At 38.9% G+C, this 26898-nt stretch overlaps 2 protein-coding genes across 2 annotated transcripts; one reads left to right on the top strand and one right to left on the bottom strand.

The window, feature by feature from the left end:
- Positions 1–921: 921 nt before the first annotated feature.
- Positions 922–20255, bottom strand: LOC124119202 (sorting nexin-21-like). Its single transcript, XM_046481646.2, has 3 exons — positions 19944–20255; positions 15441–15553; positions 922–7141 (listed from the first exon to the last, which is right to left on the bottom strand). Exons 1-3 carry the CDS (start codon positions 20134–20136, stop codon positions 6470–6472), a joined length of 978 nt encoding a protein of 325 aa, XP_046337602.1. The 5' UTR covers positions 20137–20255; the 3' UTR covers positions 922–6469.
- A 219-nt stretch (positions 20256–20474) lies between these two features.
- Positions 20475–25522, top strand: LOC124119201 (zinc finger and BTB domain-containing protein 49-like). Its single transcript, XM_046481644.2, has one exon. The coding sequence runs from the start codon at positions 20475–20477 to the stop codon at positions 22470–22472; it is 1998 nt and encodes a 665-aa protein (XP_046337600.1). The 3' UTR covers positions 22473–25522.
- The last annotated feature ends 1376 nt before the right edge of the window (positions 25523–26898 follow it).

Raw genomic sequence — 26898 nt, 5'->3', positions numbered from 1 at the left:
AATATAATTGAAAAAATATTGCCACTGCACATTAGCTCACCTGTGTTAGAATGTAAACAATTTAAAACAAACACAGCCACTGAAGAAATGTTGCTGTCAGCACTAATATTCATATGTTTTCTGCATAAATATTAAAATCTTATAGGAAAATTTAATTATTAGAACAAAATATGACGTCATCATAGGAGATACATACATGCCAAAGTTCTGCTTCCTCGGGTTTAGAGAAGAAGTCAAATATGCATTTTGAAAGAATTTAAGAACATGCTCAAAACATCAACATTTCTGAGTAATGTCCAAAAGAAGTTTCAGCTTTCAGAATGATTGAAGCAAAACATCAAATCAAGGTAAAAACGTAATATATCGCGAAAACCGGAACATATGTATTGAGTCACACTGCTAACTACATATTTACCAAATTTCATTTCAAATGAAATGGTTGAGAAATGGTGATAAATAGCTTTTAGTCAGATTCAAACCCACTCTCCTACCCAGAGTTCCATGCGGCCGGCAGCCAGCTAGCATAGTACCTCTGCCACAGGCCAGCGCCATGTGACGATTCGTCACATCTTTCACAGTCCAGTCAAGATATTGCATATGCTTTTCATCCGTTTCATGTTTGACAAGTCTACACATTTTAATAAACAAATGTCAAAGAATGGTTAACTTTCATTGAGAAAGTATGCAAATACGTAAAAATCTACTTGTTTTTGCGTAGTTATCCTATGTTTACATTGGTTGTACGGCTCCACGTGCTGTCATCGAAGCCCAACGGAGAACTAGCGACACGGTCACTTTGATGCATAAATATATATTGTCATGCAAATCACTGTCGCAGTTGTAGTAGCATATCTATATAATTATGCAAAACAATATGTAAAGCGCCCCCAAATACTTGCATTAGTCCGTTCTATACTGATTTCTGAAAAAGCGTGTTTGTTTACAAACAAGAGAAAAGTCTGGTCACGTGATATGCAAATTAGCCTGTGGCAGTGGTGTTATGCTGAGTCACCACTGCGACGGAGTGTGATTCAAACCTGGTGGGAATAAGCAAGTGCAGTTTCAGCTTCATCGGTCCAGTGGTTTCTGAGGGGATAATGAGTTAAGCCTTTAATGGGTTTTCAATATGGCTGCAGTAGTGGGAACAAGCAAGTGAACAGCTTCATCAGTCCAGTGGTTTCTGAGAAGATGATTATATAGGCTGACAATGACAGAAGCTGTATATGCGGGCCATTTAATATTTTTAATATTAAAACTAAATTTCATTTTTATTTCCATAGGTCTAATTGCTATGGAAACCTCCGTGAATGCCTCATGAACCTACCTTTGACATTTACTCTAATTTGACAGAAACTTTAAAACCATTTTCAAAATAGTGTACATGTCATGCACCTGGGTGACCTGAGTATAATGTACAATTGATAGAATGAAAGAGTTAGGATAAAGATGTCTCAATGTTGACAGTTATCGAAAACAAAAATGTGATTACAAAAACAATGTCACAGATCTCAAAGATATCACATCTGAGTATGTCATGGTACATTCCTCCCTCACATAGAGCATAGAAGCAGAGCATGGCAGAATACAGGCTAGGTTCAAACCTGTGCATGAGACCCACCACTACACACACCTCGGATACAATGAACACAATGGAACATACCAAGGTCAGTAGTTTTCCATGTTAACTTTGAAGATACTCTGCTCCTATATTTTAAAACCTTTTTATCTTCAGTTCATGGTCCTGGGATAAACTACACCAGAGGTAATTGTCTTCCTTTTCTTTCATCTATTGTAGTCATTGACAGGAAAAACCACAATGAACAACTTCTTCTGATGGCTTGCACTTACAGCAGCTCTCTTCACCTTAGCGTGGCATCAGCATAAACAAAGAATGTAATTTTAAGCATGTTTACAAAAACAAAGCAAAATGGTTTCAAGAAATATATAGCGACATTAACAAAGAACATTACTTTCAAACAAAGGAAGTTGTAGACATTATACATTGCAGCAGCATCAAAGCAAACAAAACAGCAAACTCAACATGAACACATGCAGGTAATAACAATGCTTCTTATCATTTCTACATCAACAAAGCATATAAGTAATGGAAAAGAGGAAGACTAGCTTCTAGCACTTCCATTACACTGTGTTAGGGTCTTGTTAGGGGCTTGCCAGGTTTGTAAAGGGGAGTTATGGGGCCCTGTTTTTATGTCAAGCATCACATATCTCAGCTAAAACAATGTGAACAAGAAAGTGTTTGTATTACATGAACAAATGGAAAAACTGCAGCACTACTTTTACCTAAATGCCTCCAAATGTGTAACGTTCCTGTCCCAACAATTGCTATTTGCCAATAATAACTCATATTCACAAAAAAGAACATACACACTGCAAAACAACCTTAAATCAAGAGTTCCATGTATCGAACAAACTTTTGAATAATTCATGACAGTGACCTCAAAATTTAAGTGATGAGTCAAAATAATTGTGTTGATTAACAAGAAAAGGGCACATACCACTCATCACAAAATATTAGATTTGCTTTTATTCATGTAAGTTTTGGTCAGGTTATTTTTGGGGGCACATTTTTTTATTATCTGTCTGTGATTTGAGGACACCTCCCTAGGAGGTCATGTTAGGTGAACTTTCTAATCAGCCAATCAGCATCAAGGCTTCTAAATTCTTGGTACAAGTGAGCAAAGCATATCATGGATTTATTTAGGATTCTAGAATTCTAAGTTCCCTTGGCAGGCAAATTGGGAAAAAATCCTAATTTTCATAAAGTTGGAACTTATTTCCCTAAATTCAGAGGTATGTCAACATTGCAATTATGTAAAGGCAAGCATTAAAATCTCTTCCTGTGTATTGGTCCTGCTATCAGTGATATACAAGTGAACTCAACAAAGCCATAACATTAGTTCTAACTTTATTTACAAGATTTGGAAATTATAATTCTAATTTGAAAATTACTGACCTTTCTGCAAAATTAGGGCCGAATATCTGCCTCTAAAGCATATCAGGTTATGTATCACGAAAACAAACTAAAACATAATTTCTGAATGTAGATGAAATAAGACAATCATATTGCTGTAGATATTTTATGTAACCTGTTGTTTCTGAGTGCAATGCACTGGCAGATCCAGAAGAGGGGTGCGCACACCGACACTGTTTCAGGCATCTTACATGTTAATGGCGACCTCGGCCCAATCACTTGACAAAGTTCGCTTCTAAAGGCAGAGAGGTATCATATCGGAGTACTAGATCTGATCTTAATAACATTGATCTTTGGCAAAAGAACATCGCTCTTTCAAACTAAAGCCCCCAAATGTCAAGTTTAGTCAAAACATAAAGTGTCAAGTTCTTTACCGGGTATATAAATCATAATCATGTGCATAATCATGAGCAATGTCAATTCTAATTGCAAACAAAGGTGGTTCTACAAAAAGAAAGTCTTTTTACAATACTGTGACATAAATTCTGACTCATTCTATTAACAAAACATTTGAGATCTGAGTGAATGACCTTGACATCTAAAACAACCTTGACAATATAGACAAGTACTGATAACAGAGATGAAAATGAGTTTTTAAAAAAAAGAACACTGAAAGATAGACGGTGATATGGGGAATATATGATTTATAAGTATATTGTGATTCGTTTTGTAACGAAATCCACAGAATTCCTTTGATCTGCAGAAAATTCTCATTCCTGGATAAAGATATTTATAGTTTATTTACACAAACTGAAATATGCTTGGTTTTACTGGTCTTCTTGTGGCTTGCGCCATGTCTTATAAATGTAACCCCACATGACATCTAATCAGATTTAGAATCTACCGAAGACATCACGCATGGTGCAACTTAACATGTACCATACCAGCCCGAATATTGATAACTTCTAAGGACTGAAATTTAACCATCCCCCAGGGTACCTTTACCATCAGCCTCAGTGACAGATACCCTGGTAGTGCCAATATGCATCCCGGCATCATGTAAGGGACTGCTGACCATTTGATATTCTGGTGGGGCCTGGCATTTTGCATCAAGATGAGATACTTTTTCAGCTACAGCAACAAAACTAGATATCTATTAGCCTGATTTAAAAAAAGAGTAAAAACACCTTGCAACAATGTAATTTTTATGGCAGCTTATTTATTTTATTTTTTTTCAACTGTCTGAAGCATCATTATTTTTTTCATGAATTTGGGGGGAATATAATATTAAATGGTCAGCTCCTAAGACAGATTTTGGAAGATCATCATATATACTGGTATGTGACTGTATATATACTGCAAATAATGCAGTGCATGGTGATATAATAGTCCCATTTTCAAAGGCACGCAATAAAATTTAAGCCATGTACAATTGACCATGCCATCAAACACTATTCCCAGAGAAATTGTCAAGATTATATTAATCATGGTTATGCAAAACAATGAAGTTTTGAATATATCCATGTAGATGTTTTCAACATAATGTGAGAGGACACTGTCCAAAGGGGCACAATGGAAGTCACTGCTGCCTTGCAAACAGAAGCAGAAACAGTCTTCATTGAACTTAGAAGCATATCAACAAAACAAAACAAATCTTCCCTAACCCATTTCATCATCTTCAGATCTGGAATCATTAACAATGTGTTTAAAATTCAAGAAACAATATATACTGTACAAGTACAACCAGTGATTCACAGCTTCAGGATGACTGCGGGTCTGTCATCCATTTGTGATGCAATGACATGGTTTTTGTACATGCTCATTGTAAAAAAATCAAATGTGCATTTCTTAAACAAGACAATGTTAATTGTTATAAGCAAACTTGGCAAATACATCTTCTATTATTGAAATACCTGCATGTAGGGAAATCAGAACATTACTGGTATCGGTCAATACTCAATATTAACTTTAATCATCTTTCTGCAACAATACTGGTGAAAAATATTAAGGAAAGAACATTAAAGATATTGGTGAAAAACAACTTGAGTTGCACAGTAAACAAAGAACAAAACCAGCAGATATGCAAAATGGTGAAACAGGCAAGAACAGCCAGATATACTGAGTTAAGAGTCAACAAGGACAAAATAAAAGTATATTTAGTAAATGAGTATAAAATTAAATTTTTCACTGAAAGTCCTGCAGTCACAAGGTGTTATCTTCATGCTGGTATCCCTTCACAAGCCACATGTACATCACTATCTGGGGTCATCATGGGAGTACAAATAATCCCACTTGTACCAACCTCAGTCAGCCTACTGTCAGGAGGTTGTGGATATCTGTACAAAGCTTGCATATGAGTCGGACACGAAACAAATTAAGTAATCATCAAGGAAATGAGACTTCAGCATAACATCGGGGGCTACTACACCACATTAGAAGTGCCCATGTCTCAAAAAACACAAGCCTAATTTACATGGCAACTTAATTTACTGTTCGTTTCATATAATCATAGACTTTACCAGGTAACTTTTCCCAATATTCGCAGGTTAAAGTTCTTCATTGCTTGCGGAGAATATGTTTGGGACGTCGGAAATCTGCAACCACGGTTTATGGTCAAAGGGAAATAACTCTGTAACCACTTGAATGCACATATGTATACACAATAGTTTGTTTAGCAAATCTTATCAACGTGGACAGCCATGGGTGGTGGATATCCTGGTATCCCAATCTATCATTCCAGTTAGCAATAATCCAATAATTGCGATTAGACATCTGCAGGCTTAAAGTATATTTTCCTAAATGTCTTTATTTCCAACTGCAGACTTAAGGCTGGGCTTGTGTGGTCTTGTGACTGCAGATAGAAGTACTAGGTTGCATGTACCAGCTCTAACAATGTCTAATTTACAGATATGATACACAAAACAGTAAATATACAACAATGCATATATTTAACAAATTATGTTATACCACAGAATGTACATGCGTTATCAAATAATATAAGATAGCTACGCGATAAATTGTAAAGTTTATTGACATTCTTTAAGAGGCTGTAAATAATGTTGGTATCATGTATAAGAAATAGATGCCCCTCGTTTATATTCCATGCAGTATTTTATTGTACAACAAACAACTCCCCCTGGTCGTTTATTTCTTAAATATCAAAATATCATTTCATTGATGATTAAAACGCAATGTTTACATAAAATATACTTGTCATACATGTACCAACACTTCATTGCTTTTAGATCACACAGATTACACTCAATCAGATAACCATACTCAATCTGTCAGATCCTGAATATATTAACTGCTTATGGTTAGCTACATCAAAGGGAAATAACAAATGTCAATCTGCATTTACAGTTAGACATGCCATACTTCAGCATTCATACCAAATACATATGGAATGAAATGGAACAATTGTTGCCATTTTCTAAACATAATAAATTGTATTATCTCTGTAATAATTTAACATCAATGAAAATAATCAAAACATTTTTAACAACAATAAATCATTAAAAGGCATAGCATCTTTAATCAGACCAATGTGTTCAGTTTGACAATATCCTTCAGATCGGGCACATTATCCACATTGATCTTCCTGGCCTTTAACTCCTGTAGCCTCTTCTCAAGGTCTTGTTTGTCCTTGCCCAAAGACCAGCACAGACGGATGGACAGTTTGATGAGGGCAATACTGGGTTCATCCACCACTGGGTCATTGGTGCTCTTTAGTGCAACCTCGGCATACTTCTGAGCCTTGTTCAGTTTCTCTATTGCATGATAACACACAACCAAGGCATGCAGAAGGGAGACAACTCTTAGATGACCACCACCATACAGTTTTTCACACACAGGTAGACATTTCTCAAACAGAGAAATTGCTTCCAGATATTGTTCACTGCATAACAATGAGTATCCTTCTTTTGCATCGTTAAGGTAGAAAAATGCTGCCAATTCATTTGAGTACCGCAACTCGTAAACTGAAAACACATGGCTTAGATATTGCTCAAAGGATCTGCTCCGATGTGCAATGGTTTCACTGCTAAAATTACCAACTAACAATTTCCTTGGAAAAGATACATCTTCCATAATGTGGGGGTGCTTTTTTTTAAGTACTGAGTTGAGTTTCTCAAAGTCTGAATATCTACGGTCAACCGTGGTTGGCAACCTTTCCACGCCAGAGCTGCTGGATACCAGGATTGTGTATAACTGAAACAATGTTGGTGAATTCAGGTTACCATGGTTATGAATCGTCAAGCACATGTTAACTCATCTTATCCTAGGTTGCAGTAATTTGTAAGTAAGTTGACAAAAATGCTGTCTTTTCAATTCCATTCTAGTAAATGTTCCTTTGTGGAAGAAGATCCATTCAATCTTAATATATATGGGAAGCTGAACAGCATGAACAGACTGATGTGGAGCAGTATTGCTGCATGATGTGGAGCATGTTCAAAGCACATGGTATGAATGTGACAAGGTAGGAACACAATGTCACAATATTAATGACTGAAACTTAATATAAGTAAAATCTAAATATTTTTTACATTTGTATATCTATCCTGCATTACTCCTTAATGCATTTATTGCTGGGTTTTTTTACAGAAAGATGAAGGTGTGAGAGGGGCAGCTGCTGAAGAAGTTGCTCCAACCAGTAGCGTAGCAGTACCCACAGCTGCCACAGCTGCCATGTGACCTGGAAGTGGCGATGTCCTGTATGAGCACATTACTGCTTTAGAACGTACACATCTGACGACTTTGAGGGGGAGGTAGCACTGCGACAGGAGGGCACTTAGACAAAGTAATGCATGATAAGTATATGTACAAATGTAAAAAATATTTAGATTTTACTAATTTTTTTAACTTATCCAGCATCACTCCTTAAAGCATCTTCATCAGACGGTACGGAGGAGGGCATATCTTCTGATGTGATCCCAAGTAAATCCTTGTCAAGGTCCAAGTAACCAGTGCAGTAACCAGTGCAGCAGCCTGAGCGATGACAATGACCATTCCTGTCAGAAGGAAAACGAGAGAGTGAAGAAAACGAGAAACCCATGTAAAGGAACAGTAATAGAAAAAAGCGTGAGCCAGAATCTAAAACTCACCTACCAAGCTAATTCAGAAAGCATGTGAACCCTCTAATCTGGGCTCACAAAAAACAGAGAGTTCAATGGGCCAGCTTGCAGGTCTGAGAGAATCAATGACGTCAGGGGTTTGTGACATGTTGTGCCACCACCAAGAGACCAAAACTATGGACGCCAGCAACATCCTCTAAGGCCACATCACGTAGATAATGGCTGGCAAAGACGGTATCAGTGCACTAAATACACCCTTCCATAATAGACTTGATGAAGCAGTTGCTATGGAGAGCCATGCAATGGTTATTTGCTTACAATCCGCTTCTTATGCCTGGAGAATGACTGCCTGCAGCCAAATGGAGATAGTATTACAGTTAACCTCTGTCTGCGAAGTAGGAAAAACTGGCATAAAAAAGCGTTTCCTGAACATTGTGTTTTCGAATGTCTGAAGAAACATCGCAAATCACGCACTTGGCATTACAAAAGTTCCCTTTCATCTTCTAATCCCATGATCGATGAGATGGGAGAGATGGTGAATGACCTGTCTGCGCAGGGAGTTGATTCTTGGCAATGAAATCCCAGCAGAGCCAAAGATGAATGGCCACATGAGCTCCATGTTCACACCAGACACTGTAGACGTCTAAGGCATGTAGCTTGCTAATCCGAGCTGCCATAGCCAGGGGGAAAAAAAACAACTTTTTCTTGATGAGGTCATAAAAATAGTTAAAATAGTAGAGCCTCTGAGGTGACTATGGCTGCGTAGGAAGAATAAAAATTCAAATTGGGGTGAAGCCCTTGTGTGGAAGGACTATGTGCCAAGGCTATGGCCTTGGCCGCCCTCAATGAGTAGCCCTTGACACTTAAGGTTCTCTTCTTATGTACCAAGCGTGCAGACGAAACCTGTCGGGGGTAGGATGCAGTAACCTGCTGTGTGGGTGGAGCAGTAGGTATGGCCAAACCGTAAGTTCAAGAGGATCATCCCTGGCAAGATTTCTGAGCTCAACAAACCAACTTCTCCCCAGTCACCAAGGTGCGACCAAAATCAGAACTAGGTTCTGAGTTTCCCTGATCTTTTGTAAAACCCTGGGAAGGAGTACCAGAGGTGGAAAAGCGTATGCTTTTAATCCTTCACAGTGAACGCTGAGAGCATCGATCGCCAGTGCTTGCGGATCCTGAACTGGACTGATTAATTACACAGCTGGATGTTTTGACTATGGCAAATAGGTCACTGCTGAGATGGTCGATCCGTCGGCAAATCATGGTGAAAACCTCAGGATGTAACTTCCATTCTGTGGGAGCCACCCTGTCCAGTCAGGACACCGCATACGCCAACACGTTCCGGCACCCTGGAATGTGTTGAACTAGGAAGTGCAGGTCGAGAAGGTCTACCAAATTGGAAGAAGCTGAATGTCTAAGACAGCAGAGAGGAGGAGTGGAGAGTCCCCTGATTTCACAGACTCTCTGTGTGTGTGTGTGTGTGTGTGTGTGTGTGTGTGTGTGTGTGTGTGTGTGTGTGTGTGTGCTGATGCCGATTTATAGTGCTAGCACAGAGATACCATGCTGCAGTTTAACATGAATACCCCACTCAGACACAGTATACTAACTCCGAACCAATCAGTCCTTGTTTTAGCCCTTAATGTTGAGCGCCAGACAGGGTAACAACAAGTACCATCTATTAACGTCTTTTGGTATGACGCGGCTGGGGATCGAACCCTGGACCTGCTCTCCGGGCGGGCGCTCTACCACTAGACCACGGAGGCAGTCTCGATCCTATTAGGGTTAGTCCTGATCAATAGCCGTCAAGGACGAGGCAAGAGTTGAGGGGGGCTTAAGAAAACGTAGAATTTCCAGAGTTGTTGAGGGACAGTCGAGTATCGGGCATGCGGATCATCACAGGCTTCGATGAATGGGTCATTCAATTGAAGGTCGTGCCATTAACCACACCAAATAAGTGAACCAGGAAGTCATCCTGCTGATAACTAAGTTCTTTAAAAGACAGAGTGAGTGAGAGCTTCGCAAAGTCCTCATCGAGCGCCGAGATGAGAACTGTTAACATAGGATCTGAAGGAATGGACATTTGGTGGGACCAGATTGTGTCCTTGTCCACGTCTGGTCTTGGAGATGGCACTATACAAGCCAACCTATCCTCCATCCAATCAGCAACTTGATTCATCCCAAGATGTGAGGGAGGGTCAAAGTCAGGGATGAAAGCTCCCTCAGGGAACTTAGAGTGGTTATCACACTCCTTCCTACTGACGGGAGAATAGATCGACGTACCGAGGCCATGGACGTAGCATATAAACCTTCTAGTCTGGGTGACATGCACCAGAGAGGTCGAAAGGTCGGCCCCCATCATTGGGAAGAGTCAATGGCACTTCAGGGAGGTGATTTGCTGGGCAACCACCAAAGGGCTAAAGCTCTGAGTGCCTTCCACGTATTCAAATTAACGTCTCATAGGTAGTGGCAGGCGAAGACTGTGTCCGGAATTCAGGCAAGAATTAGGGCAACACAGAGGGGAGATCCTGGTGTTTCTCCTTGCAGAAACTCTCATAAGAGCGCCACTTGTCGCCATAGAGATGATTGACTTCGCTGCCCTTGCCAAGTAACCTTTGGCCCTTAGGGCTCTTTGCAGATGTAAAGATGAAACCTGTCCGGAGATGGGTAAGGCAGCCTGCTGTGAGGATGGATCAACATGTTGGGCCAACCTGGCAGTTTGAGGGCCTTGATGGAAGACATCTTCTTGTGATCCACGAAGCAGCCCCTTGCTGGCCACCAAGAGCTATCAAAATCAGAGGAAGGCTCTGGGTCGATCTATTCTTTGGAAGGACCCTGGACAAAGAGGAGATCTAGGTTGGTCTGGAAGAGGCCGCCTATTAATTGCAGGTTGAACGAAGGCATGAGCTCCGACTTCTGCATGTTGAAGATCCAACCCAGCTGATGAGTAAAATCCCTGTGGAGGATGAGAGTTGCCATGTTCTGGTGGTTCAGGAAGCAATTGTCTATATACTCCTCAAATTGAATGTTCCTCAGGTCGAGGAAGGTGGCTCTCGTTTTGGTGATGCATGTATATAGCTGAAAATGCCAAATGGGAGCACTGCCCATTGATAATGGATACCATTGAAGATGAGAAACAGAGGAATTTCTTGTATCTGGGATGGATCGGCACATAAGTAATCGTCCTGGATGTCGAGGCTGATCAGTGAATCGTTGGCCTGGATTTTGGACTTAACCAGCCTTAATGCAGACATGTGGAAATTATTCTGAGTAAGTCCGAGACGTTCTTGGGGACAAGGAATATTAGGGAGTTGAAGCCTGGTGTTTTTGCCGGGGAGTGTAAATCTCTATGGCCTCTGGCAGCATGTTGTTGTTTGTGAGGTGTAGCTGCTGTTGAGTAGGGGGGGTAGGCATCTGCCACAGATGACAACATCAGAGGTGGGTAGTTGCTCAGTGAGAGCCAATATCTCTAGCGCAGGATGTTGGTGACGCATGGGTCCCCCAGGATGTCCCAACTCTGCCAATCGTGCCCTAGTCTCCCACATGCAGGAGTTTCAACAACAGGATGGGAGTTCCCAGTCATTGGTGTCCATCGCTTCATCATTTGCCCTTGTGGTCCCTGCTCCTGCTATGAGAACAGTCCCAGCATGGCCTCTGTTACAAAAAGACCAGCTGTTTCATCCACGTGAGTACGTTTAGATCTCGTCATACAGTGAAGGTCGTCATCTAAGATGTGACATGTCAAAGGCGTGGTTCGGAATGCCATCTTTCTTTGCATTGTGGTGCTTTGAAAGAGGGAGTGAGAGACAACTTGGAGAAGTCCTCATCTAAGGCCGCAATCATATCCTTGCTCATTGGATCTGGAGGCATGGGGTGACACCAGATGGTTTATTTTTTGTCAACATTGGGTCCCTAAGACAGAGCAACTTCAGCTAGGCAGTCTGTTAACCAGTCGGCATCTTGATTAAGGCCGAGGTGAGTGTTCATGTCCAGGGGAGAGCCTTCGTAAGCCAGGACATATGAGCCTTACAATGAACCAGAGAGATATTCCTCAGAGTGCTGAACAGGAGATCGGCTCCAGGAACAGCATCTAGAGCATGACAATTTGACAACTACGATGTAATGAGGAGCCAGGATAGGCAGAACTCTCAGAGCAGGTAGAGTGGACTGTCAGGGCACCACCAAAATCTACAGGAGGCGCCGTCTGAGGCGCCGGGAGCGTCACTGAGACCTGAGGTGCCAGGGGTGCCGACAGCGTTGCAGAAGACAGAGGTACTAGAGGAGCTGGGAACCGAGGCCAGGATGGATCCATATAGGGCACCTATGGAGGTGCTGGATGAAAAGCTGCAGGTCCGAATAAGCTGACAGTTGATGATCGCAGAGTCGTCGGCACCAAGTCTAGTGTCATCGTAGTAGTCAAAGAAGAGTATATCAGCACAGAGGGTAGAGGAGTCAACAGTGTAAGGGATGTCTTTAAAATGGAAGTCAGCATCTGAGCAGGGGAGGAAGTAGTAGACGATATCTCCAACGAAGCTGCACAAAAAAGGAGTGGAAACTGGAGGCTTCTCACCTCAAGAGGAGGAGACCGTGACTGGTGGGAGTGACATCTTCAAGTTTACAGGCCTGTTGTGTCTGTTGTTTCCAAGATACCTGGAGATCACTGTGTAAGAAAGTGGGAGACAAACGCTACACTTAGTAGCCGTGGAGCAGATGTCAGTACAGTTCAATCACAAAGGATAAGGATCCCACACAGACTTATTACCATGGCACTTGGTACAACGTAGCATGTATCTGCAATGATAGCAGAGGTGTAATCACAATGTGTTCTCAAACCCATTGTGTATTCTATAATCTCAATCCCAACCCTGTGGGTTTAATAATAAGCTTACAAAAGGAACGCGAAAAACCACCATTTTAATAACAATAATATACCATAAATAAATTGAAATACCAAGCAACACAAACAATACAGACTGCATGACACAAAAGAAACGTGACCACGCAATGAAATCAAAATGGCTAATTGGATCAACATGTGGCTGATATTTACCGTGATAAAAAGCCACCATCAAGCATTAAATATTAAAGTAATGGTAAAAGTCTTATGAAATATAGAAGACACAAACCATGAGAAGAGTATAATTCACAAGAACAATAGTGTTGTTACAACACGCAAAGGATTCAAATGCATAACAGCTGAGAGCTCAAACAGCTGACTGTTCTCTTGAGGTGACAGCAGTAATGTGCTGATCAGTGACGTCATCACTTCCATGGTCAAGTGGGAGCTGTGTGATGGGCTAAACCACACAACCAGTTGGAACAACTTTTTCTTCAGCAAGACCCCACACAGCTCTTCTCTGTCAAGAACAAGCAGTAAATAAAAATAATTATATTAAGTTTCAGACATTAATATTGTGACATTGTGTTCCTACCTTGTCACATTCATACCATGTGCTTTGAACATGCTCCACATCATGCAGCAATACTGCTCCACATCAGTCTGTTCATGCTGTTCAGCTTCCCATAGGGTGTCTAAAGAGCCTTCAGTAACAAACCTAGACAGGTGACTGGGCATATTCTTGAATGAACTAAAGTGAGCCAAACATTCCTTGCAAATATGTTTGATAAGATAAACATCTCAATAAACTATATTAGATGAATACATGACACTTTTTATGGATCGCAATTTGACAAAGAATAGAAGTAGTTGCTATCCATTTTCTTCTCATTTTGCCTACTTACTAGGTCTAGAATACAGAATATCAGATACCTTTCGCCATATTGGTAACGAATGTGCACAAGCTCCTTCCTTAGAACCGGTTTCTAAGTTTCTTTGCCACCATTTTTAGCTGCCTCACAAAAATAACGGGGTTTGGGGGGCTTAACGCACACACCCACACACACAACTTGAAATAAATGCTATCGTAAGGAAATGTCATTTTTAGTTTCCAATATGTGTTTGTTTAAATAAGTCCCAAATGGATGTCACTGATGAGGTAGCCACATGCCATTATGTTTTAGGAATATTTCAAAGTCCGATTTTCAATGTTGATGAATTGCTTTGATATTCAGTTCTAAGGTGTGTTCACATGAAACACTACAAATGCAAGTGGTGGCATTTTTCTGCTTATTTTGAGTTTCATTGCCCTATTATAAAAAAAAGTCATGCTGTCGTATTCTGCTATATTTATAAGTAACATACAAAACCATGGCAGATGAATATCAAGTATTCTGAAGGTGAACCTGATCTATAAGTCATATGACTTTATGCCCCTGGCATTATTGACATTGTTTATAATTTCGACATCTGCTCTGACACCACAAGGCAATATATGCTAGTATATAATGTCAACAATGGGGTTACTAATATAGTCTAATAGTCATGATAATCTAATCATCATGTAACATATTCAAGCTGCAGGAGAAACAGGTATACTCTTTGGTAGGGCTCACTATTGGGGCTAATTTTACTATTGTGATTGTATAGCATTGGTAGGAAACCAACTTTAAGGCTTGATAATAAAATAAATCAATGAAATAGAAATGAACAAAGTATTAATGACAATTTCAAAGATGGATATTTTCAGCCATGTCATTACTCAAACCCAAGGAAAGTACCTCTAATCTGAAGTTGTTGTAATCCTTGCTAACCAACCACTCAGGCAGATTTGAAGCGAATAATATATGCCTTACTTATTAATATAAGATAGCTACACGATAATTTGCAAAGAACAATGAAGAAAGAAGGGTAGTTTATTTCACAATAAAACACTGTTCTGTTATGACGTCATTTCTGGAGACTCAAACATGCACACGCAACTTGATGATGTCGTATACTGGGCAACATTTTTTTTGAGAGGGGAGAGTCTACAGAGTTGTTCCCCACAGATGTACCTGGGCAACGCAGATAAACGCTACGGCCAAATGGTCACATCCAAAAGCGGGAGAGATATGACAATCCGTATTGGGAGAAAAGGTACAGGTAATCGACGGGAAGATTGTAAAATGTGGGAAATACCCACCTGTGCATAAAATGGACTTGTCCGACATTGCGGAGGTCAGATTCCATTGAGGGGGTCCTCATTATTAAAATATCCTGCACCACTCATGGCTTTTTGCCCCTTCAGTGTTTTATTGTATGATAAACAACTCCCACTCGTCCTTTATTTCTAATTGTAACTATTGAGACTATTGATTGTTATGCAGATTATCGATGATACTATTGGTATATATAAATTCCTGTTGACATATTACTATCATAGGGCAAACAACTGCGATACTTCATTATATATTGTTACATTCCTACTCCTGGGAACACTCTCTGACACACATCCCATCTACAGACACACTCAACACAAAAACAAGAACTTGCTGATGTAGCATTTAACATAGCAGTACTGGCTATCTCATCTCAAAAACTATTTCTACTACCGACTTACAACATAGCTGGATCTTTGATCTTTAATAACCTCAGCGGATGTCACTTCAAATGCAACATGGACAGTCCCTGGTGGATCAACATTGAGAGGCAACAAGTGTGGGGACTGAGCATCTGCAACAGTTAAAAGTCAAACTGACAAATAAGTTCAAATTATCAACACCTAACTTGAAACTAATCAACTCATTTGTTACTTGCAATGGTGCCGACTTGTCAGCACTGCACATCTAACTAAGAAATAAAGTTCGCTCTACCCCCAAGCGTAGTGTAATAAAGTATAGTTTTAGTATTATTATAGTTAAAGCATTGACGTTACATTAGTTCAGGGCAAAACCATACTTTATACTACACATGGGGGTAGAACAAACTTTATTACTTTGCTAAGATGCTGAATGTAATGCTAACCTTGTGCTTTATTGCAGATAGGTTTAAAATAAAATCAGTAATAGACAATGCTGTAAATTGAAAATCCTTGAACTGGCAGGCTGTTCAACCAACTTGCCTCCACCCTTGTTTTAAAGGGGAAGTGTACACGCAAAAATCACTTTCTTTCTTTTTCTAAACAAAACGCAATTTTAGAATTAATTAGTATCTGTGTTTGAAAATATACACTCATTTTTTTCACAGTGAAAGTAGGAAGCTCACAATAGTGTGAAAATGATATGCCGTTATGAGGCCTTCGTTTTTCGAGCTAAACAGGCCTGAGTTATCCCCCTTAGATTATGACGTAATTGGTGCCAATTCAACTGGGTCCCTGTCTATTCTCAACGCAAAAGATATCAAGTACCAGTTTGCGGTAAAACAACATGGCCTACGACACACTCCGGCGCAGTGGTGACTCAGCATAACACTATGCTGGCTGGCATCTGAGACGCTAGAATCACACACCTGTACCTACACCACGTGAAGCGGCTCTAACAAAGCATGATGACGTCATAATGTTTATCAATTGGCACCAATGACGTCATATTGCAAGGGGCATAAGCCATGGTGTTTTTGTTGTGGAAATAGAACACTTGGTAAATGTGAAAAATATAAATCGTTTTAATGCGAAAAATATGTTAATTAATTGTGATATTTTTATATTTTTGTCTTTGACACTTCTAGGTTATCACTTTTAATGTGGAAAAAGTACAAGAAAAATAGGTTAATTTCCGTGTGAACTTGCCCTTTAAGTGAGTGAGTGAGTATGGTTTTACACCGCTTTTAGCTATATTCCAGCAATATCACGGCGGGGGACACCTGAAATGGGCTTCACACATTGTACGTTACTATAAGAGACACAGTATGTAATAAACATAATACAACACCACACAAAAGGGTAGTTTATAGTTAACTAAATCACATATAATCCGTTCAGTGTATGATTATTTATAAACCTATCAAGCAATGAGAAGGGTTTAAAGCTCTGTTTATTGATTAATTTGCTTAACTTAAATCACATGATGACCAAGCTAACAGATGCCAACATAGACATTCTGTGTCACTGGTTCTTGTGAGTTGAGGTGTTTTCTGTTACAAAAGTTGCAACTTTGTTTCCCCCACTAATGTTAGCCACTAATATGATGTATTGGTCGCCATGAGACGAACTTGGTGAAGGAAGAGCTGTTTTATTTGACTGCAGTATGTTGCTAAATGCCCTACACTGAGCAATAGGTGCACACCTGGTTATGAAATGTTTGAAAAAATGCTTTTTCCAGTGTCCAGAGACAGACATAATTCCTAGGGCACCAACGCCTGCCTAGGGAAACTTTGTAGCTACTGTGGCACGAACACAGTGGTTTGAATATGTCTGGCATAACTCCCTGGTATGAAAGATGGTTGACATCATCATGCCATATTTCAGGGAATAACATTCAATTATTTGACAAGTTTAAAGAAACTATTACACTGATTGATAATTGATGTGGATGTGCCATCTTGCTTAAGAGTAATGCAAGAACAATGTTACCAAGGATACTTAAGATCATGCGGGAAGTACTTTGAACAGCGTCATGATATCAGACCGACAGACAGACAGTTTATTCAGTAATTTAGGCATCAAGACCCATAGTACAATGCAGATGATGTACATGATTAGATTTTAAATCTAGTTACACATTCCTCATTGTAAAGACATGTTTCACGAATACAGAAACAGCATGGATCATATCAGGAATTTCAGAGTTTAGCAGATTTATCATTAACTGACGGTCTTTAAAAATACCTTGCAACATTGGGAGAAATTTATACCTTAAATGGGAATATGTTTCAAATGGGGACATGGTATTCATCCTCTACATGGTATTCATCCTCTACTTCTCCAGATGAACAGTGTGTACAAATAGAGTTCACAATATCACCGTCTTTGGACCTGCGACATACATTTACATTAAAATTGTGCAATGAAATTCTAAGTTTATAATAAATCTCTGATTAAACTTTTATCATTTAAACAAGTTAAATATCTTTCAGTTTGTAACAATGATTTTACTTTGCTGTAATTGCTAAGATAAAGTGATTCAGAAATACTTTGGTGCCACTGTTGATAAAATATATCCTTTAGTTTATGCTTAAATGAATAGAGAAATAACTGTGGATCTCCCACATCTTGGGAAATCCATACATATGAAAAGCCGCTAGCAAATAATACATTTCTCACATCTGAAACCCAATTATTTTTACCATGATGTCAACTCATTATCAAAAAGTGCACTTTACTGCATCTTAGAAATTGTAATTCAGGACTTTCAAGATAAATTATTTCTGCTCTCCTTGTGATCTGTATCCAAAGTTCAGAATATTGCCATAATATAGAGTTGCTTCCCCTTAACTGATGGAATAAGGGATTTCTATCCAAAGTTTATTAGTTTTGAGAAAGATCAAAATAAGCATAACAAGGTAGTGTTATTTACAAAGAGTTTGTTCAAATCTTTGTTGCAAAGACAAGATTGCAGAGACTAGTTAGTACATAAAATATAGGTGTGTTAGCAGTTTTATTCAAATGGTCTTCCACTACCCTGCTACAACTACACCAGAAATATATGCTATGTATAAATAATAATATAAACACATTTTATGAACCAAAATCGAAAAATTGTCAACCTTAATGAAAATGTTGGTTTAACATGTTAAAGACATGGTCTAATCCTGCTTTGACTGTGTAGGCCAGTGACAGATTTACTGAGGTAAATGAGTTACCATTTGAGGTTAACTCAAATTAAGACTCACTAAATTCAGATCATAGTTCTCACTACCACTAAACAAAGATATGAAGACATCCCATTACGGGTCACGTCAGAATGACCTCCATCTGATCATTTAGAGCTTTACTTACCAGACCAGGAGAGTGACATTCGGAATGTATTTTCTAATCATGCAACCTCATAAAGGTTAACACAAGGTATTCCAAATCATAGTTATATGATTCTGACTCTGTCAAAACCATCGTCTATCACTCGCTTCAAACAGATAAACCTTGGAACGGAAGAGACTGTGCATTGCCAATGGGAAGTACTACCAGACAATCTCAGCCATCAATTAGACATCAATAATATTCATTTGTCCTGTTTTCAAATTTTGAATCAAGAATTTGCCAGAATATATTTCAAAGTGAAATAGCCAGTTTGAAACAAGTGCCCCATATAGCTGGAGAAAGCTGCTTTTTGAGTGGCTAATGCCAACTTCATGTTAGGGCATTTCATTGGTCTAGGTCATTCAGGCTTGACCCTTAATTGAATGTCCTCAGATCTTTGTTTAGCGGTAGCATGAATGAAGATCTGATTTTAATGAGATTGACTCAAACTAGAAAGGGACATCCATACTATCCATAGAAGGTGACTGCCTCATCAAAATGAAGGACACGTGGGTTCTGGAGCAAATCAGATGTCAACTTTCTAAAAACAATTGGCCTTCATTTCTTTACCACCAAAATTCTGAAATTTCAATCTCAGCATTTATATCCTCCATAGCACACGCTTTTCAGAAATTACAGGATGTATACAATATTCACAACAATATATCGGTGCTGCTTTCTTTGCAATCAAAGCTTCCAAATCACAATAGATTCTGAGATACAGAAATCAGATATGCTTGTCTGAATGAATCGCTTACTTGTTCTGAGAAATCACATGCCTTGATGCTGATTGGTTGATTAGAAGATTCACCCAACACAGCCTCATTTGGAGTTGTCCTTGGAACTTCACGCAGATTATCGGAGTGTAAGATCTAATTTTAATGAGATTGATAAGATGCCTTCCCTTCATTATAATTCTAAGGCAAAGTTTATCTTACTTCTTCATAATACTACCGTCATCAGTCAAAACAAACAAAAGAAAAAAATAGTCTATCCTGACCAGACACAGCCTAGTTTTCCTCAAAATATCTCAAAATCCTACATTTTCTACCGATCAGTGTCACAGTATCTACCGATCCGCGAGCAAGATTATATATCATTTCAGAAATTGCTACTGAAATTGAAAACAAATCATGAATTAATGAAGGTCCGTAACGACAAGTAAATTACCATATGTAGGTGTTGTAGCGTTGTTCGACTCGTCATCAGGTATCGTAAGGTCAAGTGTACCAGTGATGTTCACGGAAAAAGGATCTCGATCATCGTCGTCTGCAAGCACAGAATCTGGATCCTGTTCTCGATTTGCACGATCTGTGAAAGCTCTTTCTCTGCTTCTTTGGCCAAACTTCTTCAGAAATGACATATTGGCATACTCAAAATTCCCACATACTTGAAACCAAACAGTTATCAGCTATAAGGTAACTTCTGTATTGTCCTGTTTAGATCACGATGATATTGGACTTGTCAATCGCGAACCCAAACTTCCGGTCGGTCCGCAGAAATATAAGGGACCATTCCGTTCCTATTTAGATGTCTTTTGATAATAATATTTGCTCAAAAAATACTAACGTGCACACCTATCATCCACCATCGTTAAATACAAATTTAATATACATCCATAATCATTCAGTTACATGCTCTCACGTCATCAGTGGTATAATTTTCTCCAATCAAATTTTAAGAACGTTCCCTCCCTTCAAAATGGCGACGCTTGTAGAAGATAGTGCGTCCCTCGTTGATAAACACCGACTTGAAGGAATTTTAAAAGCATTACACGATCAAAGGACGGCATCTCGATTTTGTGATGTATTGCTCCGTGTTTGTGGGGAAGAAATATTTGCCCATTCTAACGTTTTGGCCGCAGCAAGTCCATATTTTGGATCTTTTCTGGGACAGGGACAAGACCTGCCGCGTGCATTTTCTCAAAAAACTCCTCAGGTCATTGAAATTCACATAGATGGCAGTGATGGAGACAGTGGATATGGAGAAGCTGTTAGAAAAGTGGTTGACTTTATGTACACAAGCAACATCTGTCTTAACCTTCGGATCCTTACTCAAGTCCTCGAGATATCGAAGATAATGCAAATGGAACACCTGACAAACTTTTGTGAACATTTCCAAAGTGGATTTAGGGGGCACAAGGTAATTCCTGCCAATGATACAAGTTTTAAGTATTCTAAAGTGGATGTTGGAACCTCTACTATTGCAAACAATGCTAATGATATCAAGACTGAAATTAGAGATGCAATAGTATTGCAACCAGCAGCCACTGCAAGGTCAAATGAAATCAAAGTTGAACGTAGCATAAAACAGGCAAAGAAACGGGGAAGAGGTAGACCTCGAAAAAGTAAAAAAGAAGAGGAGTCTGATGATGACTTTTCTGCCTTCATTAGTCTCATGGCTGATGAAGAGGATGCAGAAAAAGAGAGAGAAAGTCAAAATGACACAGATCAAAACAATGAAGAAACCGCTGAAGGTGTGGAAGAAGATATAGATGAGAATGAAAACAATCAGAGTACAATGAGGAGAACCCGTGGAAAGAGGCCAATCACCTCATACCTCACATCTACCAGGACTAGTGCTCGTCTGAGAAATAGTAGAGGTCCTCGATTCAGATCTGATTTCATCATGCATCCACTGAAAAGGGCACGGAGAAGTGCAAATAAGGTAATCAAGATTGAAAAAGAATCAAGGAACTGTGAAAACAAAGGTGCTGAAGAAAATGAAGACAATGAGGAAAAGAAAGAAGATGATGCTAATTTCATGTCAAAAGGGAGAAATTATACATGTGACAAATGTGATTTTAAAGCCAAACGTGTAAAAGTCCTGGCTGAACACAAGAAGAAACATCTTCATGCTGAGAACATCTGTAGTTTTTGTGACTACAAGGCAGAATCAGAAGAAGATTTTAAAGCGCATTTAGTTAAACATGACGGTCCAACACCATATTTTTGCAAGTTCTGTGATATCAAATTTAAAAGTAGAACCCAGTTAAATACACACTTACCAAAACACAGAGAGGATAAACCGTTTGTTTGCAGTTTGTGTGCAGCAGGGTTCAAATGGAAACATGCCTTAAAAAACCACATGATCACTCACAGTGTTACAAAGGATCACTTATGTGATATTTGTGGGTTTGCAACAGCACATAAAAGTCAACTGAAAGCTCACAGATTGATCCATACAGGAGAGACGTTTAAATGTGACTTTGAAGGATGTGGCTTTGAAGCAACAAAACGACAGAATTTGAAATACCACATGCTTACTCACACTCATGAAAAGCCCCACCAGTGTGAGATATGTGGTCACAGCTTTTCTCTTATAAAGAACATGAAGAGGCATATGCTGTTACATTCAGATGACCGACCACACAGCTGTGAACAGTGCAACTTCTCAACAACACGGTATGATAAACTCAAGGAACATATGTTAAAGCAGCACAGTCTTGGTGAGCCTCCTACCAAGAAACACAGGATATCCGACTACCACGAAGAGGAGAATGCGGTTGTTGCAGGTGCTGATATAATGACTCAGGCAACACTTCAAACAGTGGCTAACATAGCTGCAGTGTGTGCTGATGAGAATCAAGGAGAGACACAAATATTCTCTACTGTCGACGGAGTGCCCATTGTAGCACGGGTCCAGTATGCAGAGATCAACAGCCAAGGGGTTATACAATATGTAGCACAAGTGGAGTAGCCTTATCCATACAACAGTGATTAGAGCGATGTACAAAGCATGCAGAAAGTGCTGCAGTGAAACTACACTGTTATTAATGATTATTAGATTTTTGATTTTCTGATTCTTGTCTTTCTAGAGTGTCAAAAGTCCACTTACCTTGCTCACTGCCTTTTGAATCATTGAGTGACAATTTTGATAAGTCTAGGTTTTTAGAAAATGCATTTGCAGTAAATCATTGTTGTTACAAAACAAGTCTCTATGTCCAGGGACATTGGCTAATCATATCCAGGTTTGTCATTTTGGACTCCAGCGCACATACATGTGCATGTAAAAACAAACAAATGTACACAACGGCAATAGTATAATTAATAACAATACTAAACGTCCATTTTTGCATAAATGAGGCCAGACCAATTTAATTTTTGTGCTTTGATCGCTTTTTTCTGTCAATATGCCAAGAGGCACAAGGCAAATTAAGAACACAGAAAACAATTTCAGAGTTGAGCATGTTGATTTTTAGCTACATTTCTAAAAACATGAAGAAATAAAACAGCAAAAGAACAAACCAAAAGATGTTAACAAAGCACATTTTTAATCATACAACATTTTGGTTTATTTACTCTTGCAAACTATGGAGTATGCCCCCCTGTTACACCGGGAAATAAGTGTGTCTGGCCTTAGTGAATATTTACATTTACCCCACTGTCCGTATGAAGCGCCTCCTGACCAACTCCTAGATCAATCTGTAGGAAATCTTAATAAGTACCTGGAACTAAATCCGTAAATTGACATATCTATATTTACTTGTGCATATTACAGATCATTTACAGTAGCCAGGGCATGTAACCATAGTAACTGACTGCCCAGTAACAAACATTTTATTTTCATGTACAATTGTACTAAGTCTGTTTAGGAGCTCTTTAGGATTCTTTTGGAAGCTGACTAGCGTCAAGGAATGACTTCATTAGATGACAAGTTAAGCACATGTATTACTTGTGTACTTAGTAAATAATATGAAAAGAAATCTGGCAATGATGGCTCATGCTGTTCTTGCTGGATCAGATTGGGTAACCAGTCATTTCAGTAACTGCCTGCCCTTCCCTGAATATGCTGAGGTAAAATTATGACATGGCATTGTAAAAACTCCTTGTATCTGTTAATGACAGCTTCCATATTTTAATGTATTCCTAGATACTGTTTTAATTGTTTAGAGTACATATATATATATGCTTGACTATGTGCTGTAGTTACGGTGGCTATTCAGTAAGTAAATTTTCATTATGTGCTTCCAACATGTCCAATTACAGTGTTTAAATGTGTTAGCGATGTAGTGTAATTACCACTTATCCTCATGGGGCCCTCATCCTATGCCATATCTATATGCAGAGGTCATAATCACATGACACAATGTGAATTTTCAACTTTTCGGCAGCAGGAAAATATTCAGCCAGATTGTTTTGTCACTCTCCTACCCAGAGTTCCATGCCGCACAGCATAGTACCTCTGCCACCAGGCCAGCACCATGTGACAATTTGTCACATCTGACACAGTTCATTCAAGATATTGCATATTTAATGTTTCATTTTGACAATATATAAACAATTAAACATGTATGTGATGGTTAACTTTCATAGAGAAAATACCTTAAAACGTGAAAAACTATTTCCATTTTGCGTACTTATCCTTTGTATACATTGGTTGTACGGCTACACATGCTGTCATCCAAGCCCTATGGAGAGCTAGTGATACAGTCACTTTGATGTATAAAGATATATTGTCATGCACCTCACTGTTGCAGTTGTAGTAGCATATCTATATAATTATGCTAAACAATATGAAATACGCTCTGAAAGTCTTGCCTTAGGCCAGTCTGTACTGATTTCAGAATAAGAGCATTTGTTTACAAACAAGAGAATAGTGCAGTCACATGATAAGCAAATGAGCCTGTTTCAGTGCTGTTATGCTAAATCACCGCTGCACCAGGGGTGATTGTTTGCAGTAAGCACGTCAACCTGGACCACCAAAATGATTTTTGACTATTTGTAAGGAACTGTAAATCGGACACTGTTTTCAAGGATAGTTATGATTGTGCTCAGCTCTGAAATATGTTTACTAGATGGTGGAGCCTTCTCAGCGATATCAGAATATAGTTTTTAAAAATAAGTCTATGCTCCTTTCTAAGTATTATCATTAAAGTTCTGGTAAACATCCCTGATATTCAATCAAAATTGCTAGAGAGTTTTATTGTCATGATTATGTCAGTATTCCTGTGTTCAGTCATATACAATAGGTATGCATATTAATTTTGAATATAGTCAGTTTCATCTGATTGAAAGCATTCATGAAAGCAGAGAGACCTCTCATGGCCGTATAGTTCCTGCTTGTCAAATGTTTCCTGCAAGGCACATATTGATGCTGATGTGCTTTTGTTTGCCATTTACCAATATGTATATTGAAAAGTTGGCAAATTTCCCACAGTTTATGTACAGCTTTTTGTGTATTTGGTAATAACACTCTGTGTGTGTGTGTGTGTGTGTGTGGGTGTGGGTGTGGGTGTGGGAAAGTGTGTGTGTGTGGGCAGGGGTATGGATGGGGACAAGTAGGTCTCAGTATTGTATGTATTATTCCAAGATGGGATTATTGTAAAGTGTGACCAGATACATCATCGTTCATTTCATGTTCAGTTAGATTTCATTCTATTGAATTGTACAGGACTTCTGTATTATTTGTTTTGCCATGTATTTGTCAGAAGTAAATTGACTATGAACTTGTTATTTGAAGGACATTCTTTGAAATGAATAAACTCTCAGTGTTTCTCTCAGCCAAGAAGCCATATATGACCAGGAGAATATATTATTGGTAGATGCGTATTGTTGTGCAAGAACAAAATATCTTTCGTGTTGTCATCGTATTTAATTTATTTCATTCAAGGAATACATAACATTTATGTTATAAATAAATGGGAATGGTAAATATTGCTGTCGCTGGCACAGCAAGTGTTGGATCAATGGAATAGTGTTGACACTACAGACACTTTCATGGTTGAGTGAAACACTGAATCTACATGATGTCATGTTTTGTACTTCTGTGTTTATGTAGTAAACAAATACTGCTGACTGAGGCGATAGATGTACCTTTAAACATGGTGAGGACATTATGCAGCTTCTGCCAAGAGTTCATTATTTTCAATACACATGAAGGTCACTACTGTTGCATGTATTTTCTAGTTTAAGGCAGGCATGTAAGGTATGGGCTTTGTGTTCATGAAACACATTATTAAAGTAATTAACAGTTACTTTATGTAAAAACAATTATATACCAGTATCGAAAAACAGTCCAGGGTACTCTTGACTTTGAACAAAATACAAAATACAGATATTGGGTAACAATAGTAAAGGATGTAATGTGAATATGTTGTATTTGTTTGCTTGTACTCACTCAAACTGTTACATGTAAATTATTTCACAAACATTGTTGTCAGATATTGATAAGGGGTTTTGGAAGTTTGATTCCCCAAAATGGAAAAAATGTGTGTTTGTGATAATATGACCAACCCATGGAGGAGGTGATGTGAGTAAGTTAACCTTGACAAACAAATGAGATAACCATTCTGTGTGATGTATTGTACAGTAGACAAGATTGTCAAGAATATTGTCAGCTGGTTTTATCAAATAAGCCCAAGCTGATCAATCCTCTCTGCCTGGTCTGCCAATGTATGGTATCATTTCCAAGTTGTTGGATAGAATCCACAAGTAAATCTCTTGATAGAAATTGATTACATACAGCTTCACCAGTCGTTTGATCCTATGGTGATCCAATTGCTGAAAGGACTCCTCATGGGTGGACTTGTATTATCATTATAGACCATTTAGTTTAGTTTACAAATGCATTGTTTATATGTATATCATACACAAGGTATTAATGCCAAGGTATCTTCACCAGTGAGAACCGTTTGGGAGATTCAGGAAGTAAATAATCCTAAACTAATTCTGAGTACAAATGAGAAATGATCGCTAGAGAAAGCACATGGATTACTAGTGTTCTGAAGACATGTCTGTTCATTAGAAATGAGCTCCAAAACGCACCCGGAGCCTATAGATCGCGCTTCACGTGCACTCGTGTTAGTTTTAAATAAAGAATCTGTTCTCCAAAACGCACCCGATGCATAACGATCGCATCGCCTGAACACACCAAAGTATGGCTGTGACTGCACGTGAAATGTGAGGGTTGTGAGCAAATATAAGGCGGTAGCACGCATCGGTTAGTTAGTTGGTCAGAATTCGTTAGAGAGTTCGTTAGTTAGATGGTCAGAGATGGTTAGACAGATGGCGTTAGACATAGCGTTAGACAGTGTTAAGACTCCCTTAGGAGTAACTGTTAGAATTAGCATTTAATTTCTTTCATTTGAGGTTTATTCATCTTTCCTTCACATAATAACAGGTAA

Source organism: Haliotis rufescens, unplaced genomic scaffold, assembly GCF_023055435.1.
Source record: "Haliotis rufescens isolate VD_foot unplaced genomic scaffold, xgHalRufe1.0.p SCAF_19, whole genome shotgun sequence".
Classification (NCBI taxonomy): Eukaryota; Metazoa; Mollusca; class Gastropoda; order Lepetellida; family Haliotidae; genus Haliotis; species Haliotis rufescens.
Note: the sequence above shows the minus strand (reverse complement) of the source record. Positions and strands in the feature narration are given on the sequence as shown.

What these genes read in the sequence shown, in the direction of transcription:
- LOC124119202 (XM_046481646.2), bottom strand. Translation starts at nt 20,136, where the DNA reads ATGTCATTTCTGAAGAAGTTTGGCCAAAGAAGCAGAGAAAGAGCTTTC. An exon ending in CGCTACAACACCTACATATG is followed by an intron (nt 15,554 to 19,943) that starts GTAATTTACTTG and finishes TAACTGTTGCAG; the next exon opens with ATGCTCAGTCCCCACACTTG. An exon ending in ATCAAAGATCCAGCTATGTT is followed by an intron (nt 7,142 to 15,440) that starts GTAAGTCGGTAG and finishes ACATTGTTTCAG; the next exon opens with TTATACACAATCCTGGTATC.
- LOC124119201 (XM_046481644.2), top strand. Translation starts at nt 20,475, where the DNA reads ATGGCGACGCTTGTAGAAGATAGTGCGTCCCTCGTTGATAAACACCGA.